General features: G+C 39.6%; 1 protein-coding gene across 2 annotated transcripts; it reads left to right on the top strand.

Moving 5' to 3' along the window:
- The first annotated feature begins 3,283 nt into the window (after positions 1 to 3,283).
- On the top strand, positions 3,284 to 14,675 carry LOC121705865 (cytochrome P450 3A24-like). 2 transcript variants are annotated; one of them, XM_042087161.1, is made up of 13 exons: positions 3,288 to 3,480; positions 3,676 to 3,772; positions 7,071 to 7,123; positions 7,256 to 7,355; positions 10,311 to 10,427; positions 10,604 to 10,689; positions 10,813 to 10,961; positions 12,373 to 12,497; positions 12,627 to 12,714; positions 12,800 to 12,960; positions 13,093 to 13,319; positions 13,557 to 13,719; positions 14,048 to 14,675. In XM_042087161.1, the coding sequence occupies exons 1-13, from the start codon at positions 3,416 to 3,418 to the stop codon at positions 14,135 to 14,137; spliced, it is 1,521 nt and encodes a 506-aa protein (XP_041943095.1). In that variant the 5' UTR covers positions 3,288 to 3,415; the 3' UTR covers positions 14,138 to 14,675. The 2 variants fall into 2 exon arrangements, with proteins under 2 accessions (XP_041943096.1, XP_041943095.1); XM_042087162.1 differs by lacking the exon at positions 3,676 to 3,772 and having other exon boundaries at positions 3,284 to 3,480.
- Positions 14,676 to 15,312: the final 637 nt, after the last annotated feature.

Genomic DNA, 15,312 nt, shown 5'->3' on the forward strand with positions numbered 1-15,312 from the left:
AATATACTGAATAGAATTCAGTAAGAATCATATGGCGTTTTTCCAAGTTCTAGCTCTGGCAGGCAGGCACGTAAGTAAAGCCAGGCCTATCATTTGTTTACCCATAGCAACGCGGTTGCTACCTGCTGTAGTACTCTCATTCACGTTTTAGACTCAATCGCGATATACGGTCGAGGGAGATGAAGCTCTGTTCGTTTGTATCTTTTATTAGGTGACCATATTTTTGTATGTTAAAAAGAACCAGTTCTCTTGTTTTGGGAATCAGTTCCCGTCGTTCACCTTCGGGATTCGTTCTTTCTGACCGAATCAGTCGCGAACTGCCCATGCCTAATTTCTATGGAGCCGTAAGGTGAAGTTGACGGGCCATGTCTGCTTGCACGGAGCTACTGGACTGCCATTGGCTCATCTGCGTTCGATGGGCGGGGTTTTGCTGTGGTCAAAATTAATCCAAGACAACTGGTGTGAGACTGCAGCTTTATTCACGACGCCGGGAGCATGTTACCCACATGAAATGTCAAAGTAACAAGCCTACACATCTGTGGGTGAAGCCAACTCTTATACCTTACCCCACTCCCATGGAAAATCACAAGTTGTCACCCTCCATTAATCACTTAACCATCTGGTATTTTAACAGAGATAAGAAATGTTTACAACCCCACTTAACCATCTGGTGTTTTGACAAAGATAAGAAATGTTTATGACCCCCCATCCTGAGGGTTACCCACAATTCGCTGACACAAGGGTTAATTTAACTAAACATTCTAACATAGGAGTTTCCGAAAACACAAGGGTCAGAGTAAGGAGATGACAATTAGATTTCACTACGTATGTATGTAAGGTATACTAAACATTCAATGAGAGACATATCAAATTTATCCCACATTGCGAACGGTCAATAAAAAAGCCTGAGACTGGCAGTTGCTGCAGGTGGCCTGGCCACCTGGCCTAGGATTCTAATTGCTTAACGGCTCTATTGTGATGTCATCAGCCCAATGTTAAGTCTATGGGGAAATTTTGTGTAGTTTTTAATTAATAGTTTAAAAAGTATAAAAGTTACAAAGATAAACATTCAAAGCACCCAGGTCCTACAGTAATGTAGCAGGGTTAATTATGCTTCCCTGAATTCCCCCATCGTTTCTACAAGTTCTATTGTAGTTTCCCACGCCTCTGAGGTACAGTAGGTTGTAGGGGGGTGTGGCTTGGGTGTGGCAGGGGTCGGTTCCCACACTGAAGACCCCTTAAGTGTTCATGTAGCCCCCTCCTCTGCCTCTTTTGCTACTGTCCTGAGGCAGAGATATGTGGAGTCTTGCATACAATACATCATATCTTTTATTTATGCTTTTATGGTTACTTGTATGGTGCATTTTTCACATAGAACTGTTTTCTGGTGTTGCACACCTTATACGAGTTATGTTTGTTTAATCACTGTTTTTATGTTAGCTCGTTACACAATGCACATTACCTCAGTTCTACATGCTACAGTCTGATAACGTGGCTGCAGGTGTAGCGACGTTAACTAGTTAGCTACAGACTTTCATACTGGTGAATTGACTGAATGCATTTAAACGTGGTTTACCTGTTTGATTGGCAGGAGCTGTGATGCGACTGGCTCGCTCCCTGTCTGATGTGTTTGTTTTGTCTTATATTTCAGGTATGCCATGTTTGTTTTATGTACTTTTGTTATTGTCTATTCACATGTACTTTTGTGTTTTTTTTTACACAATACAACGCAGAGAACGTGAGAGAGGAAAATTACCTCTGTTACAGTAAGTAAGACCTACGTAGTTTGAATGAAGTTTCTACGTTAAACACGTACATCGTGGTTTAACATCAACATCAGTTGAGGGCTGCAACTTCACTTTTTAAATGACAATATGCTGGCCGGATTACTGTTGTCAGTGATATAAGTCTTTGAAATGAACATGACTTCTTAATGTCTAGTGACATATCAGGGCCATTTTATGATTAATTGAAATACATTTCTTACATACTGTTCCTTTAATAAACTGCCTGTACACTTACAAAGTTCTCAATGCTTCGGTTTACATGTAGAGACCCTCATTATGCTACTGTGTAAGTGTGGTGCTATTTTGAGCCTTGTTAGTAGTATAGAAATAGCTATTTCTTTTTACTGTACGTGTGCCCCGAAGGCTTGCGTTAAACGCTAATTAGCAGTTAGCAATAAAACTGGTCACATTCGACTAGCATGAAAATAAATCCCAGCGAACGGCCGAACTCGGTACACATTTGTTATTAACCCCAGGTTCATTTTGCGCCGGAATTGTCTTTTAAATGCATTAGAAGAAGAAGAAGAAAAAGCCTTGGAAGAACAGTAGCTTTTGCGATTGACAACGTGATAAGTAGGCTATAACACTAACTTTGCAAAGTTAACTTGAATGCATCGATTTTGAACAAAGTTGTGTAGGCTACATCGCGCCAGTTGTAGTCTGCATGAACAGTTCTTGCACAAGCCACTGTTTTGATTTGCGTAGGGGAGGTGCAGGGATGGATAGAAGGTGGCATGGGGTGAGGAAAGGAGCAAAAACTGACTTATCTAGTTAACAGCATCATAGTTGAGTCTAGGTGCAGTTGTTTTGGTTTGAATATTGTTTACATGATCACATGGAGGAGCCATGGTAATATAACCACACAAAGGCATACTCAGAAAGCAGACCCCAGTTTTTGAATATTTGCTCAACTTAGGCCACAATATCTGTTCTTATTGTCTATAGGTCTACCCATTTATGTTCATAAATAAAACTTAAATAAACATGTCATGTCTTTATTAATTTGTAGGCTACATTTGTATACCATGGCAGGAACTGATTTCACCCGCCATGCACATTTGGTCCCCCTCCCATGCTGACTCATGGCTACAGCCTTGGTGTACGGCCCTTTAAAGATAACATTAGACGGTAATCAGCACTCTCTATAGCCTAACATCCAGGTTACCTACTCTCATTTTTATAAGTCATTCAGACATGTGAGCCGCTTTCTGCTTCGCGCCGATTGGCCTCAACTGATATCTGACAAACAGACTACTTCCTGTAGGTGTAGGCTACATGTACATCGAAGTAGCCCTGAAGACATTAATGGTAAGTGATTGAGTTTGAGAGGCTGAACCAGTCAGTCAAACACCAAAAGTGCTGTAAACACGTCCCTGCTTCTGTTTTATGGTTTAAGTTCCGTTTCAAAGAGATGGCATAACAAATTGCGCAGTGGGCCGGCCATCTAGCCTGGAAAAATCCCTGAAAGGAGAACTAGAAACGGCGGGGCCGGGCCAGTTTACAATCAGTCAGATTAAAGTCCGTGAGGCAGGACATTCAATGTCTGTCGCTCATTTCAGATCCAACAACTTCTGAGTTTAACATTTTCATGAGACGTATAGCGGGCCACACAACAAGTAGCCTACAGTATGCTGCCTTCATTCTCAGTGGAAACTTGGAGTCTCCTAGTTTTATTTGTTACACTCTTACTAATGTAAGTAAACTATTTCACATTGCATAGAATTACTGTAGCCAATATATTTCAGTCAAGGAAATATGCTTGCAGGTCATGCAACATGTAATAGGTATCAGATAGAGCTCGATTAGTGTTATCGACTCCCTGAAGTGTTGCGTCATTTAAGAGGCACTACAATTTTTCACAAATATTTATGATATCCTTCATTTGAAGTTATGGAACCTGGCCTTATGGATATTTCAAAAACCTGGGTATTCCTGGACCTCGACCGTGGCCATTCCTGGGGTCCTTTGGAGCAATGATGACACAAGTGAGCAGTCCTTTCACACTAGGCTGAACAGGTCTTGTGACATTATTATGACCGCCGCAGCGGTGGACATATAATGATTGTCAAAGTTTTTTTTTTTTTTTTTTTCGTCATCTACTTCCTGAATTTTTGGTCAACGATACCCGGGACACCGAAACACCGGTGCACATGAAATTTGGTGGGTATGTAGCCCCACTATAGCCTTAGTCTAGCAACTCTCCGTTGGCTTGTGAGCTCCAGAAATCGAAACTTAATCAGGCATTGAAATCGTGTATAGAGTCGTTTGGTGGGCTTAACATAATGATTGATGGCAGAGTTGCAACGGTTTGGCTTGAATTCCCTGCTACTTGAAAACAAATATCCTATTGCGTCCTATTGCGTGCAGAGGGAATTTGAAAGACAACTGATTATCCCGCCCCTCGGACTGAGCACTGTGAACGGTGAGTGCCCAGACCCTACATTTTAAAAATGGCTAGCCCCACTAGACTTTTACGGAAAAATTTTGTTTCGTCCCCGGGGGCCACTTCCCCCCCCCCCCTTGCTGGGCCCCCCGAACCGCAAAAAAAGCATTTTTTCCTAAATAACTACCTGAACCGTGGTACTGAGGATGAAGAATCTTTTATGGTATGTTGGTCTCAAGGGCCCACATCAACCTGGCCCATAATCACTCATTTGTGATTTGTACCCCCCCCCCCCCAGTAAAAAATGAAAATGCAATATCATTCTGCTCAGAACTGCACCAAATTGTATGTGTATGATTGACCTGGCATTCTCTGGGGGTATGCCAAGTTTCGTAGAATTTCATCGATGGGGGGGTCTAAAAAAATTTAGGTTATGTGTACATTTAGTGACTGTACACTCATTGGCCTGTAGATGGCGGTGCACACATATACACATGCACACACACACAGGTACGCACATACTATCGGTATTAGAACGGCCGATACATAATTACAAATTCAGTAGGATTAAAAGAAAGCCAAATATTCATCATCATCATCATGGCTGCATTTCCAGTATTGGCGATAAGTAGTCGTTTGTCCACTAGATGGCGCATCGTTGCAGTGAGACGTAATTTTGTTGGAAGTTAAAAGTGGGTTGGAAAAACAATGGACGCTTCCTACAAGGAGTGTGGTTTACCGCAGAACGTCTAATAAGGATAGGACCAGAGGTGGGACCAAGTCACTGTTTGGCAAGTCACAAGTAAGTCCCAAGTCTTAGCACTCAAGTCCCAAGTAAATACAGAGAAGGGCAAGTCGAGTCCAAGTCCATGTCTCATCAAAGCCAAGTCGAGTCCAAGTCCAAGTCCCAATCTTTTTCAAGTCCTGAACAAGTCATCAGGTACTCTTCACTTAATAATGGCATTATTAGACTATCGATCACTAGATGTACCGCAGAGCGGTACAAAATATGACCGCCGCCCAGTCCAGCACATTTTTTCCACAAAAAGAAATCACGCTGAAAGGCCTATATGATTCTAACTGTCTCACTAAATTGTATTATCCACACTCAATTCTCACTGGTATCTGCTAGACAACAAGTACCAAAACATGATTAGTTCATAGATTTCACATGTAAAATTCATTTTATACAACCCCACCTCCATCTTGCCTGTTTATAATTCTGAGAAATTCTTGATTGTTTGTGTTATGTTTATGTGTGTGTGTGTGTGTGTGTGTGTGTGTGTGTGCGTGCGTGCTTGTGTTTGTGCCTGTGACATTACTGTGAATGTATGTGTGTGTGTGTGTGTATCTGTTTGTGCACATGTGTGCACATGAAATGGGTTAACATGACCCCTGGAGGCAAACATACGGAGAAAAATGGTCATCCTAGGCCCTACAGTTCTCAAGATATTCACAGAGAACTGTGTCTGCCCTACCCTACTTTCGGGGGGTCCAGTCCAGCGGGGGGGCTACAGATCAAAACGAAAAATGACGGTTCCATGCTATCCATGTGGGGGTACATGTCCACCAAGTTTCGTGTACCCCGGTCTTTCAGTGTCCCGGGAATCCTTGTTGGTGTACGTCACTAAATGTACACATAAATTATTGTATTGTAAGGCCCCCCATGAACGAAAGTACACAAAACTTGGCATGCATTCGGAGGGTGTCATAATGATCCTACACTTTTAATTTTGTGCAGTTTTGACCTTGTCAGCCAGAGATATTGTGATGAAAACACCAAATATTTTGCTTTTTAATTTTTAACTAGGTGGCGCTATACATGAAATAAGTGGTAATGGGATGGGTTGACATGCCCCCTTAAGACCAACATACATAAAAAAGATGGACCTCCTAGGCCCTACGGTTCTCGAGATATTCACAGAAAACTGTCTCCGGCCACCTACAGGCCAGTTGGTGTATAGTAGCATAAATTAATTTATTGTGTGGCCCCCCATGAACGGAATTCCACAAAACTTGGCGTGCATACAGAGGGTGTCATAATGATCATACACTTCCAATTTCGTGCAGTTTTGACTATGTTAGGTCACAGATACCTTCAATTACAACACCTCATTTTTACTTTTTTGTGTTTAACTAGGTGGCGCTATACATGAAATGAGTGGTTATGGAATGGGTTGACATGGCCCCTTGAGATCAACATACAAAAAAAAAATGGTCCTCCTAAACCCCACGGTTTTCGAGATATTCACAGAAAACTGTGTCTGCCCTACCCTCCTTTCGGGGGGTCCAGTCAAGCGGGGGGGTTACAGATCAAAACGAAAAACGATGGTTCCATGCTATCCATGTGGGGTTACATGCCCACCAAGTTTCGTGTACCCCGGTCTTTCAGTGTCCTGGGACTCATTGACGGAAATTTGGGCATGCGAAAAAGACAAAGAAAAAAAAAAAAAAAAAATCTGACTAAACCTATATGACCGCCGCTTCGCTGCGCGGCGGTCATAATAATTTTAACACTTCCATCTAATCCACAGATTTTTTTTTATAAATACAGATTAAAATATGTTCAATGTTTCTGTCTTGAAATCTTTTACGATATATGCATGCGCATACAATATACACATGTGCATACCTGAGTAATCTGTACAAAACGGATAGCTACATGACAAATATATATATATTGTTTTTCCAAATTGCGGAGCACACTGTAAGTATGAGTAATAATTTGACTGATGGCATTTCACTGCGCTAGGCCACAGATTTGCCTGCAAACAATTTATTAGGCTGTCTGCCAGTGGCGACTCATAAGGGAAGCCAAGGTCAACACTTTTATATTATTTAAATGATAATAATGACACAGACGTGCCTAATTTTCACTCAGACCTGTTTTCACCATGTAGGGGTTTATCAAATTTGATGAAGAGTGTTTCCAAAAATATGGAAAAATGTGGGGGTGAGTAAAATGCAAGAAAAGGAACATTTCAATGCATGGTGCATATGGAGCATATGGTGCATATGGAGCATATGGTGCAATGCATGGTGGTCTGTATGGAAATCAGTAGTTTGACTCTCTTTTATTGTTCAGGATTTTTGAGGGCAGAAGTCCAATGTTGTTGGTGTTGGACACTGGGGTCATAAAGACGATTATGGTCAAGGAGTGTCACACTGCCTTCACCAACAGAAGGGTAGGCTCTTACTTTTCTGTACTTTTCTGTACTTTTCATGTCTCATCACCCGCTTGCTTTCTTTATGTGGACAGTGCTACTGCTAAGAATATTTTTTAAAGTTGCATGTTTCTATAACAAACTATAAGAAAAGCATGAAATAATTAGTGTATGTAATAGCTTCACATTTGGAGTGGCCCTTTAAAGATGATATAGAATGGATGAACAGAATATTTCACCTTGTTACAGGGTTACCATACAAAATTATTCTACAGTTACAAATCAGTGCTCTACACAAAGTTGTAACCATAACCATAACAACCATAACCATGTAATGTATGTGTGTGTGTCAATTATTTATAAAACTCATTTGTGACTGTACAAACAATTTACACACACAATTTTCAATATTACTAATATGTCCTTCACTTACAAATCTATTCTGCAATAACAAATATATACGACACTTACAAATTTATCCTACAGTTACAGATACTTAGGAGACACAAGTGTAGTGCATAGGCTATATCTAATATTGACAATTACTGCTACAAATCATTTCCACAGTTACAAATCATTTCTACAGTTTCAAGTTGTGATACACACATACAAAACCTTTTGAGTCTGATTTGATTTTCTACAGTAGCCTACTAATGGAAAATTGTCAAATAGCAGAAACACTAGAATAATAAGTTACAAGGCTGTTCGATTGATTAACATGGAAACTGGTGGTATTCTGATTGTTGGGCTACTGTTTTTTTTTCTGATTTGGAAGTCAATGTGCGATGTGCATTCAGAGCCAGCCCGAGGCATAACCGAACTAAACGGCTGCTTGGGGCCCCAATCGCGTGGGGAAAAAATTATTTAAGAAATATAACATATTAAAACATATTACATAAATGAAACACGTGGCAAAGTCATAGTATGTATTCAGTTATGGAAATTAGCACCCCCCAATTGCAGCTGAAAATGTGTAGCCTACTGGCGGGTGAATTTGGTCAACTTTCTACCAGCCACTGTGGCGGGTAAATAAATAAAGTTAGCATAGGCCTACCACAAATATACAGTCAGATCTGGTCGAATTTGCATAGGCACTGATGCTTAAAAATAAGAATGTGACTGTAGGGATCATGTAACGTTACCAGTAGCCTATAAGGGAAATGGCGCTGGTTTGAAGTTATCTACAATGTTTGATCAATATACTGTATTGGCAATAGCCAACTTTGTTTTGGTGACTGCTGAAAATTAGAACACTTGCCTAGTAGTATCCATTTTTCTTTTGTAGAAGTACAGAGCATGCATCCATTTTATGGTGGGTACTTGTGCATCACCATTGTCAACAGTAAAACTAGTGCAATAGAAATAAAAACAACAACATTTTACTTCATCTATGATTAGTTTGTGAAATATAGGAGGGGGGGCATTTTCCCCCACTACTCTATCCCAGAGAAAAGACGAACTCGGCACACATGTGTTAATAACTCCTAGGTTCATTTTGCGCCGGAATTGTCCTTTAATGATTTATTTTCACAAAATGCTTGCATGTATTTACATTTCTTAAAGCTGAGCTGTGCTTAAATTGTTCAATGCATTATTTCATAAAAGGCCAAATTAAGCAATAAGCCCCGAGAGGCCGTAGGTTATGCTGATTCTACAACAGCTAAGGGGTGTTGTTAGGCACGACGCGCTAGCGGAGTGCCTAAAACCCCCCTTAGCTGTTGTAGAATCAGCGTAACCTACAGACTCGAGTGGCTTATTGCTTTTCTAAAAATGTTGCTATAAATACCTGGCAAAGTTTTATAAAATAAAGGCAAAGCAACGAGAAATGTAACGATTTATTCATAGATAATCATTCTTCCGCCAAGAAGTATATTTCCTCTATCTGAATGGTTGCCAAGCAACGTCAAGACGCAGCTACTTTAACTTTTGTATCAAGTTATGGTAGCGCAGTAATATAGAATGGAATGCGGTCAAGGTGTATGTTTGTGCTGGATTTTACAGCAGCATCGAACGCGATTCAGCCAATCACAATCAAGGACCGGAACTATCAGTTTTAGAATAGAAAATAAAAGCCCACAGGCTGCTAGCTTTCATGCCAGCACTGCTCTTGAAGTGTCGGGGAGTGAGATTTACTAACATTCCACACGTTACGCACAGCTATGCTAGCTGGCATCCGTTACATATAGTATAGTTACGTTGGATAGTTGGATTGTAGGATGCTCCAGAACTCTTGTCTTAAAGGAGTCACAGCACTTTTATGACAAGACACTACTGTATATGAATGCTGTTCTTTTGACCTTTAGTTTTGTTGCTACTGTGCATACAGGACAGGCCATTTATGAATTCTGTCCAACATAGGTAGGTTTACAGATAAATTCAACACATTTTAATCGTATCGCAATAACGCTGATAACTGTGTTAATTTTGGTTAGGCCTATAATCAGGATATCAAATTTCATACCGTATCTCGAGTGGCTGGTAAACAAAATGAGTGGCTGGTAGATTTTGGAATCCACCAGCCAAGGTGGTAGGTGGACAAAATATTTCATTTCCATCCCTCTATGTACACAAAATACAAGATAATTCTGATCTCATCAATCAATATACCTGCCCATTGAACTGCTGTGTCTGCCAGCATTTGGATCATACGCACAGACAGACACTGCATCAAGATCAATCGTCTTATTAGAATCAGTTGGCAGAGACGGCAATGATAGGCTATGCACCCTCTAAGGTTAAAGTGACACTGGTTTGGTGTAAATAACAACTATCTGTATATTTATACAATTTATAATGTTACATTATAGTGTGACATTTGTATCAGTAATAGTCAAGCACAGGTGACACTGCGGTGGTGGGAGGGGAGCCCAAAATCAAATTCTGCCTATAGGGCCCCATAAAGGCTTGGGCCGCCACTGTGTCCGTTTATATCATTCTTCATCTATACCCAAAGTAGACATTGCTATTTGTTCACAGAAAGACACAACTGGAGTAGGCCTATTCACGGATGCAATAAGTTTTGCTGAGGACGAGAAGTGGAAGAGAATCCGGAACTCCCTCTCTCCAACTTTCACAAGTGGACGAATGAAAGAGGTGAGGAATGCTGGTCACTTAAAAGACACAAAAAAGAACATCACCGACTGTCAAAGGATGACATGAGTAAGAGTTGACCAATATACGGATTTACGGACCAACGGATTTACTTCATTCATTGGTAACGAGGCAGTTACTAGTTATTATTTTATTATGCATTGCTTTTGTTGTTCCAGATCTTTCCCATAGCTAGAAGATATGCAGACAGTTTAATAGAATATATGAAAAAACAAAACTTAAAGGAGTCAATTAACATAAAAGAGTAAGTAAAACATTTTTTCCTGCTTGACTCGACACACCTTCCTGAGGTAGGCAGCTGTTACCTCAAATATGTTGTTATGGAACTGAAAAATAGTTTAAAAAGTTGTTTGTTGTTTACCCACAGCTTGTTTGGTTTATACAATATGGATGTTCTGACTAGTACTTCATTCAGTGTGGAGACTAATTCCATCAACAACCCAAATGATCCATTTATTGCCAATGTAAAGAAATTGATGAATTTCAATCCTTTCAATCCAGCCTTTCTCATTGGAAGTAAGTATGCTATTGACAGTTAAGTGAGTAAATCCAGAAAATGTTGATTACAATTGGGGGGATAAACAGGGCAACCTTTCAACAGAATAGACTAATATCACCCACTTGATAAGAAAGATTGATAAGTTTGTCACCTAAGTTTACTTCACTGTCTTTGTTCTGTGGTAGGCTACTTGAGGTTAACTGTGTCACCAAATCACGTCCTGGAACAACTAGAGAGTAAAGATGGGCAATCTGGCTTAAAAACCTCATATCTAAGGAATGGCGATATTCCATTTTTAAATATCAGTTTTTACCTGTCATATCAACAAAGTTATCCCCTCATACAGTTGCAAATATATAAATAGTTGTGCTCAATTAAAATAAATATTAGAAATTAATTGCACACACTGCTTTGCAGTATTGCAGATTTGTATTATATAGAAGAAGCATTGTGGTATGTATTATACGATAAGTATATATACTCTTTTGATCCCGTGAGGGAAATTTGGTCTCTGCATTTATCCCAATCCGTGAATTAGTGAAACACACTGCAAACAGTGAACACACAGTGAGGTGAAGCACACACTAATCCCAGCGCAGTGAGCTGCCTGCAACAACAGAGGCGCTCGGGGAGCAGTGAGGGGTTAGGTACCTTGCTCAAGAGCACTTCAGCCAAGGCCTACTGGTCGGGGTTCGAACCGGCAACTCTCCGGTTACAAGTCCGAAGCGCTAACCAGTAGGCCACGGCTGCCCCAATATAGCACATCCCTAATTGTGAGGGCTAAATGCTGATGAGTAGAACAGCTCTTGCATCAGGCATTTCAGCCAGATGTTTGGGTTGGGACCTGAGAAGACTCCATGATGTGTATAACACCTTTTTAACCACCTCAGAACAGGCCCAAACAACCATCTTCCATTCAGTGTGGTACCATTCTGGCATTTTTCCAACAAACCATACATGAAGAACCTTCATTCCAAAACTAAGCAGTAAATGCATGTCCTTTGGCTGCCACCTGCTGCTTGGCATGCTTACAGTACATACAGAAAGTATTCACAGTGCTTCACTTTTTCCACACTTTGTTATGTTTCAGACACATCTTAAAATGGATTCATTTTTTTTTCTCAATCTACACACAATACTCCAACACTCCACAAAAAAAACAGGTGTTTGGAGTGTTTTGTAAATGTATAAAAAATAAAAGACTGAAATATTCCATTTACATAAGTATTCAGACCCTTTGTTATGATGCTTGTAATTGAGTTCTAGTGCATCCTACTTTTATCAATTTGAGAGGATGAGAGAAGCGTAAAGAAGGACAAACATTAATATAAGTTGTAAATTCTCTGGTAAGTAAATTCATTTGTTGAACCTCAACATGTTGTATTGTATGGCTTATAGAACTTCACAACCTCCTTTTTGTCTTTTCAGTTTTGTTTCCTTCACTGGTTCCTCTTTTGAACAAATTAGGCCTAAGCCTGGTTTCACCAGCTCTCATTGATTATTTCTCCAGTTCTATTAAGAAGATTAAAGAGCAGCACCAACCCAATGAAAATGTATGTTTATAAAAGGTCTACATTATCTGTCCATATAAAATGTCAATTTGAAGTCCTTGGTGCTAAATGGTAAAATAGTAGCGTGTTGGTCCTGCAGTGTCCACTAAGGATGTACTTGTTTGTTGACAGAGGAGAGCAGACTTCCTGCAACTCATGATGCACTCTCAAATCTCAAATGAGGAAGCTGAGGAAAGCAGCAAAGATCTACCTGTTAAAGGTATAAATGTGTATGTTGAGGTCCCATAAAAGCTAAGCTACATCGTAGAGGGAAGGATTCAGTTCTCCTATTGTGTCATTTTTAGGACTGACAGAAAATGAAATCCTCTCCCAGTCATTCATATTCATCATCGCTGGATACGAAACAATGAGCACCACTCTCACTTCTGTTGCCTACCATATTGCAACGAATCCAGATGTTCTTAGCAAGGTTGTGGAGGAGATTGACTCAGTGTTTCCAAACAATGTAAGTTCATTTTAGGTAAAGAGTGTTGTTCATATTGGATCTGAAATGAACATTTTCTTTTCCTGTCTGTCCTCTACAATGATCGATTTCCATGTTTCCAAGACTGTCATACAAGGCACATTGTTGTTGTAGGCACCTGTCACGTATGAAAAAGTGATGAATTTGGAGTATCTGGACATGGTCATCTGTGAGTGCTTGCGAGTTTGGGCACCTGCTCCACGTCTAGAGAGGATGTGCAAACAGACAGTGGTGATAAATGGAGTCACAATCCCTAAAGGCACTCTCGTTGCTGTTCCTGTGTCTTTATTACACTATGACCCAGAGCTGTGGACGTCCCCTGAGGCTTTCAACCCAGAAAGGTACAGCTAATCCAGAAAACAAATCACTAGCAGAAAAGCACAAAGCCTCCTCCATTCATACAATGATTTTTAAAATACCAATAAGAATAGCTTTTGTTAATTTCTTCACTATATGAAAATTACTCAAAATGATGTTGAATGCTAGGAGAATTAGAAGAAATAAATATTCAAATCATATGTGTAATTATTTTTGAATTAATGAAGTGATTACTAAACAAACAATCCCTTGTTTTGAAGGTTCAGCAAAGAGAATAAGGAGAGCATTGATCCATATGCTTACCTTCCCTTTGGGATTGGACCTCGCAATTGCATTGGGATGAGATTTGCTCTTATGTCGATGAAATTGATTATTGTACAGCTGCTCCAAAACTTCAGCCTGGAGACATGCAAAGAGACTGTGGTAAGGACCAATCATTCCTAATATCTCTGTGATCATTTGACCTTTTTGACACGCGCACATAAACCTGAAAATATTATAATTGATTTTAAATTGATCTCCACACAACACATACCTTTATATAAGCATATCCGTACATTTATTTAACAAATAAATGCTGGTCTTTAGTCATTGAACCACTCTGATGTTTGCAGTGTGACCCATGTATTCTGTGTGTTAACACACACTTTAAACCCTTATATTTAAAGTGTGTGGGCGGGGGGTAGGGGGGCATTTTGCAATTATCACCTATACCACTGCTAACATACATCTCTCTACTGTCATTTTTCAGATACCAATGGAACTTGATTTGCTTTATCGGCCAAAAAAGCCTATAATGCTAAAGTTTGTACCAAGATCTGATTTCAGTGCTAAAGAATGATCAAAAGAGGCTAAATATTACATAGAATAACACTTATCTTCTTCAGCAAATACCTGAAAAAGGCACTATTTGTTCTTCTGCTATCACTGCTAAATCATATTTATAATCATATTGTATTTTCATTTGCCTATGAATATGATGTGCATTGTGCATTTTGTAATTTCTCATTCATCATTAATCTGACAAACAAACAAACAAAAACAGAAAAGATGCTACAGTAAAACCATAAGTGGCCGCCCCTTAGAGGTGACTGGAATGGAATGAACCTAAATTCCCTGTGGAGGTTTTTTAAGTGAGCGGCATGCTTTTGATAACTATTCAGGATAAGGAGAACAGTAATTCTTGTGTTACTGGAACTTTTTGTATTGGTCGATGCAAGTACATAATGATGAGTTTAATTCTATGAATCATAGTTATGGTATTTAGCAGGCGCTATTAAACATACTATTAATAGTAATACAGTAATTTGTACTGTATTAACCGCATTGTGTATAAACCACCGGAAAGTGTTTGCAAATAAAACCATGTATTAACCGCATCCTTGTATTAACCAAAGTGTCCAATAATCTAATGAATCAGGATCATATTGTGCTTTAATCATAAAGAGGAATGAAGAAAAGAAATGCATTCCCATGTATAGCTCAGAGTGTGGGTCGGACGGGCCCCCTAGTGGGGAATAGAGACATGACAGGTGAAGTGTGATATACAGGAGGAAATTTGTTTTTAATCTTTAATAATGCCTTTCTTTTTTCAAAACAAAATAGCCACACACATAGGAGTCATAAACAGACCGACATACGCATTAAAATAACATCTAATCCATCATTTTAACGTTACCAATTCCCATAGAGGCAAGGCCAGTTATTTCATGGATCCAGGATACTATGCATCCTGATAAAGTTCCCTTGGCCTTTGGAATTAAAATAGCCCCACATCATAACATACCCTTCACCATACCTAGAGACTGGCATGGTTTTATTTCAGTTAGCCTATTAGCTGGTTTGATTTGCATTGAGCTCAATGAGCATAAAAATAAACCCATGCCAATCTCTAGGTATGATGAAATCTGCCTGCCTCTATATGGGAATTTAACATAGAGGTGCCAATACTTATGACCTCTGTATTTTAAGGAAGAACATGTATTTATTTATGATACATTACTCATTCACAAAGAA

The sequence above is a fragment of the Alosa sapidissima genome, chromosome 3 (genome assembly GCF_018492685.1).
Source record: "Alosa sapidissima isolate fAloSap1 chromosome 3, fAloSap1.pri, whole genome shotgun sequence".
NCBI classification, from domain to species: domain Eukaryota; kingdom Metazoa; phylum Chordata; class Actinopteri; order Clupeiformes; family Clupeidae; genus Alosa; species Alosa sapidissima.

Excerpts from the sequence above, each read along its gene's own strand:
- LOC121705865 (XM_042087161.1), top strand. The coding sequence starts at position 3,416 with ATGCTGCCTTCATTCTCAGTGGAAACTTGGAGTCTCCTAGTTTTATTT. Across the intron at positions 10,962-12,372 it reads TCCAGCCTTTCTCATTGGAA|TTTTGTTTCCTTCACTGGTT; the intron begins GTAAGTATGCTA and ends TTGTCTTTTCAG. Across the intron at positions 13,320-13,556 it reads GAGGCTTTCAACCCAGAAAG|GTTCAGCAAAGAGAATAAGG; the intron begins GTACAGCTAATC and ends CTTGTTTTGAAG.